The 4,620-nt window shown below is 42.4% G+C and overlaps 1 protein-coding gene across 2 annotated transcripts in view; it reads left to right on the top strand.

The window, feature by feature from the left end:
* sncgb (synuclein, gamma b (breast cancer-specific protein 1)) overlaps window positions 1-3,352 on the top strand; it is a 6,417-nt gene extending 3,065 nt beyond the window's left edge. The window contains exons 2-6 of one of the 2 annotated variants that reach the window (XM_076999728.1): window positions 423-464; window positions 589-716; window positions 1,013-1,030; window positions 2,094-2,138; window positions 2,271-3,352. In XM_076999728.1, the coding sequence (XP_076855843.1) occupies window positions 423-464; window positions 589-716; window positions 1,013-1,030; window positions 2,094-2,138; window positions 2,271-2,279 (242 nt within the window). In that variant the 3' untranslated portion in view covers window positions 2,280-3,352. The remainder of the gene's footprint in view (window positions 1-422; window positions 465-588; window positions 717-1,012; window positions 1,031-2,093; window positions 2,139-2,270) is intronic. The other variant, XM_076999729.1, reaches the window with a different exon arrangement.
* Window positions 3,353-4,620: the final 1,268 nt, after the last annotated feature.

Below are 4,620 nucleotides of genomic sequence, written 5' to 3'. Positions count from 1 at the left end.
CTTCACTGTTCATTTCGGTTACATAACCACCAACTAATCAGCGGGGAATTTAAAAGCAGGTCTGTGGACCGAGTGGTGCCAATAATCTCCCTTGCTAATAACTCATTTTAGTTCTTCCATGTCTACTGGATAGGGGTGACATCAGTCGCAATGCAGCTATAATGAGTAAATCACACTGCCAGGGTATTCGGGTTGGCACTACATGTCATTCATCATGATGTGATTTGATAATTCACCCTTTCCTGCAGATCAGCAGAAAAAATACGACACATGATTCATCTGGGATTTATTCGAACTCACAGGATGGCTAGAAATAGCATAAGCTACAACAGTAGCACAGGGGCAGGTGGGAGGCATTAACTTCACCTCAGAGGTCGAGTGCTGCACGACTGAAGCAATATTTCCTCTTTTCTACATGACAGGCAGCAAGACAAAGGAGGGAGTTGTATCAGGTGTGTCCACAAGTAAGTAGAAAATGGCTCTGTTCTATTGTTTTAACTGGGAACATTACTGTGGTGCAAAATAAACAACTTGTAATTGTAATGAAAGAAAGAGGGAAGTGAATGCGCCTCCTTTTGCCTGCGGCAGTAACAAACAGGACCACAGAGCAGGCGAACATTGTCGGTGACACTGCGGTGGCGAGCGCCAACGATCTGGGCCAGAAGACCGTTGAGGGAGTGGAGAACGTCGCCGCATCGACTGGCATGGTGAACCCGGTGAGTACGCAGATACATTAACTGCCGCGTTTTACTCAAACTCTCCAGCAGATGGCACTCTTTCCTCCCCAAATTCTACTGCCTGCAGAACTGAAGGCACTACGGTTGTTGATGTTGTTGCTGCTGCTGCTGTTGTTGTTGTTGTGTGTGACTTAAGGTACTTAAAGTCCTTAAATTCAGCTCGTTTGGAGAGTAGTGAATAAAGCACATGATGTAGAGTTTGCCTTGTGTTCTGTTTTACATAACTAATCTATTCTGTCTGTCTGTCCATGGCTCAACAACCATGCTGAAAACAGGATGAGCCTGTATATGAGGTGCTTACTTAATGGGTTTGGGAATGGGAAGCATATGTGTTTGACCTTTCAAAGCACAGTATGTAGGCTGCTATGCAAAATACAACAAATGTATCACCCCCCCTCCCTCCTCCTCCTCCACACACACACTTCCCCAAAATAAAAGCTTATGCAAACCTGCATAAGTCTTCATAATGGTAAGTTTTTATGAAGTATGATGAATTCTCAGTGACTCAAAAGCCATCTCCCTTAACTAAACCAACCCCCTCCTGCTTATTCAGGACCTTGGTGTATGATAATTCTATCTAATAATATTTTCTTTCACCATTTTCTCAGTGCTTGAATAGAGCATGCATGAGTTTTGCTTCTTCGTATTCTCTGCATTTTTCATATTTAACCTCAATCCCTGCCTGTACACTAATGGACTGAACTGGACATGCACCTCTGGACACATACAGCCTGCAAAATATTTCCTCAATCAGGAAAATGTCACCATTGCTTTCTGGTCATTACGTAGCCCCTGTGTAGTCTCCTCGCCCTCTTAATCAGTGATCCATGCTCAGGCATCGAGTCCCTAGGAGGAAGAGAAATAAACGAAGGCACGGAACGGGGGATGGGGTCAAAATACGGGTCCAGACAAGTGGGGAGTCTGGACCTGTTCCTCCTCTGCCCTCAGCTCCAGTGACTCAGCAGAACTATCCAGCTGCACTGCAGTAGGACAGAGTGAGACAAGGACAGAGAGGGAGAGAGAGAGAGAGAGAGAGACACACAGATGGAGAGAAACAAGCCACTATCCTTCCAGCTCCACCCAACGAGAGGACATTTTCCCTCCGAGAGTGTCAGGGCTGTGCTGCGTCAGCGCATGTGTGCCACTGAAGCTTCTGGGCTGCACGGATGTTTGGTAGCGTAGTGAAAGCCAACTGGGTGTTGATCTGCCAAAGCACAGCTGTTTCCCTGCAACTCCGCACCACTGAGAAACAGCCTGCTATGACTGCTGAACAGGTCCGCCTGACCACTAGAGCTCACGTGTGTGTGTGTGTGTGTGTGTGTGTGTGTGTCCTCGTCTGTTCGTTTCTGTCCTCAGGCTGATTATTCCCATGGTGGCATGGAGGGCGGAGACAGTGGGCAGGTAAGAGCTACCAAACAGGAAATGCCAGTTGAAATAATGTCCAACACTCACATAAATAGAATAAATTAACAACACATCACATCATGGAAATTTTGGAATCTCTTTTTTTTTTTTTGCTTCTTGCTTAAACAGGGTTATTAGGCGAGAGGCTTGGGACAGCCCCACCTCCCTCCTCAGAGTCTCCATTGCTCAGAGACCCAGCACCCCTCACCTCATCCCAGCCAAACATTGCTGATATTTTTGTGACCGTATGGAAAACCAAACCAGAAAGCAGGACTTTCCCCCGCCCCTGCCATTTGCTCTGTGTAACCCCCTTTCCCCCTGTGCTCCGGTGTTGATGTCTTCATGCTACTTTCCCAGTGCTGTCACTCCAGGCTCTTCCCTTAAAGCACCCAGTCCAAACATGTCAATAGACACACAAAGCTACACACAAACACACACACAAAACTAATTAGAGAATATAAGAGGTTGAGATTCTGAGGCTAAGTCACTTACAGTTGTGAAGAAACATTGTAAGCCCTTTTAACTGGATTTCTACATACAGAAAGGTGAATAGGCAAAGAACACAAATAGTCAGTTCAATATCTTTAATAAACACGGTGCTTTCAGTATACATTCAGACTCCTATATTTGTTGCCTACTTCATTTAGCGTCTGGATTAGCCTACCTTAATCACCTATAATAACAATAAACAATATTTTTATAGGGTTTCAAAAATACGTTTAAAAAATCCAAAACTTATTCATAAACAATCTCAGTCTCTTTATTCAGTACTTTGCAGCAGCATTACAGGATACTGTGATGGGAACGCTCTCCATGGCAGATCCTTTTAGTCTCTGTCACACTGGATGGTGAGCATCTGTGACCTGCACAAATCTCTCCACAATTGTTCGACTGGGTTTAAGTCTGGGCTTTGACTGGGCCACTCGGTGTCATCCAGACTTGGGTTTGGCATGCACTTTGGAGGAGGACCTATTCGAGCTGCATTTATCCATCCTTCACTTGTCTCCAGCCTCCCTGTCCCTGTGTGGTACTCCCACCACCATACTTCACTGTAGGGATGCTGTTCGCCAGGTCATGTGTAGTCTCTGTTTTTTGCCTGACATAGTGTTTGATGTTCTTGTGCAAAGACTTACATTTTCATCTCATCAAACAAGAGAATCTTTTTCCACATGTTGTTCAGAGCCCTTAATAAACCATTTAGCCAACTCCAAGCAATCTGTCATATGCCTTTTATTAAACGATGGCCTCTGTCTTGCCACTCTTCTATAAAGACCTGATTTAGGAAGTGATGCAGAAGTGGTTATCCTTACAATATGGTTCATTCTTGCCTCCAAGGCCTTCCTTGATCTACGTCTTGCCACAATTTGAACTTGGAGATCCACAGAGTACGTTTAATTGCAGTGTAAATTAAGGGTCCTTGTAAACTTGTAGGTATATGCCTCTCCAAACTGTCGAATCACTTCAAATTGCAACAGATTGTGTCCTTCGAGGTTCCAGACATGCATCCAGAATAATTAAATCAAACAAGACGCAACTGACCACAATTTGGAGTGCCAAATTGCCAAGTTTGTGAATAAGACAAATGGGTTTTTAATATAATAAATTTTTGAAACTCTTTAAAAATTTCACTTTTTATTTATGGTAAATACGTATAGATTAATGAGTAAAAATGATATCCAATCAAAACCATATCCACAACACAAGGTGCATACTATGTAAAGGGACTGAATACTTTCAGAATCACCTGTAAATGGTTTAAAACATCAAAGCTGCTGATGGAAGATGTATGTGAACCATTACATTTAGCAACTAGTAACTTTTACCCTGTTAGTAGTCTCTCTAGATGCTTTATGCTATACAGTCCAAAGTTTTGGCAGTTTTGGCTTATTCCTTCCTTGTCTCAGCAATTCAATGGGATTATATATCATAAATCATAGACATGTTCCCTGGCATTTAAGTTTGACGTGAAGAACTACAGCTTTGAATTCAATGGTGCCTCACTGAAGATCATCAGTGTGTTTCACTATATTACACTACTGCCACCATGCATCGCAGATGTGATGGGTCTGAATCACAAATATCAGGCCATATTGCACAGAATTTGATTTTCAAGATCATATAATTGTCAGTTTTTTTAGTATGACATGGAAGGTAACACCAATAAATTGACTCGAATATTCCAACAGTCCTTATCTTAGACATTCACATACCTTTTTCTATCAATGACTTTGACTATTAAATCATTTGTTAAAGATAGGCTAATGTAACGTGTTTATTAATTTTAACACTTTATTGATTGGTTTTATTTATTTATCTACCTTTTAGTAGGCATCATGCAGAAGTCCAGATCATTTCTTCCGTAAAAGAGTTAACAAATGTTTCTTGCAAAAATGTGATGTTCCATTTCATTCCCTTAGGGCATGTAGCAATGAGTGTTGGGTCTCTGTGAGGCCACAACATGTTTAGAGTTATTTTGTCT

The sequence above is a fragment of the Brachyhypopomus gauderio genome, chromosome 3 (assembly GCF_052324685.1).
Source record: "Brachyhypopomus gauderio isolate BG-103 chromosome 3, BGAUD_0.2, whole genome shotgun sequence".
In the NCBI taxonomy this organism is placed as follows: domain Eukaryota; kingdom Metazoa; phylum Chordata; class Actinopteri; order Gymnotiformes; family Hypopomidae; genus Brachyhypopomus; species Brachyhypopomus gauderio.
The sequence above is the reverse complement of the archived record's forward strand: the minus strand, read 5'-3'. Positions and strand labels throughout refer to the sequence as shown.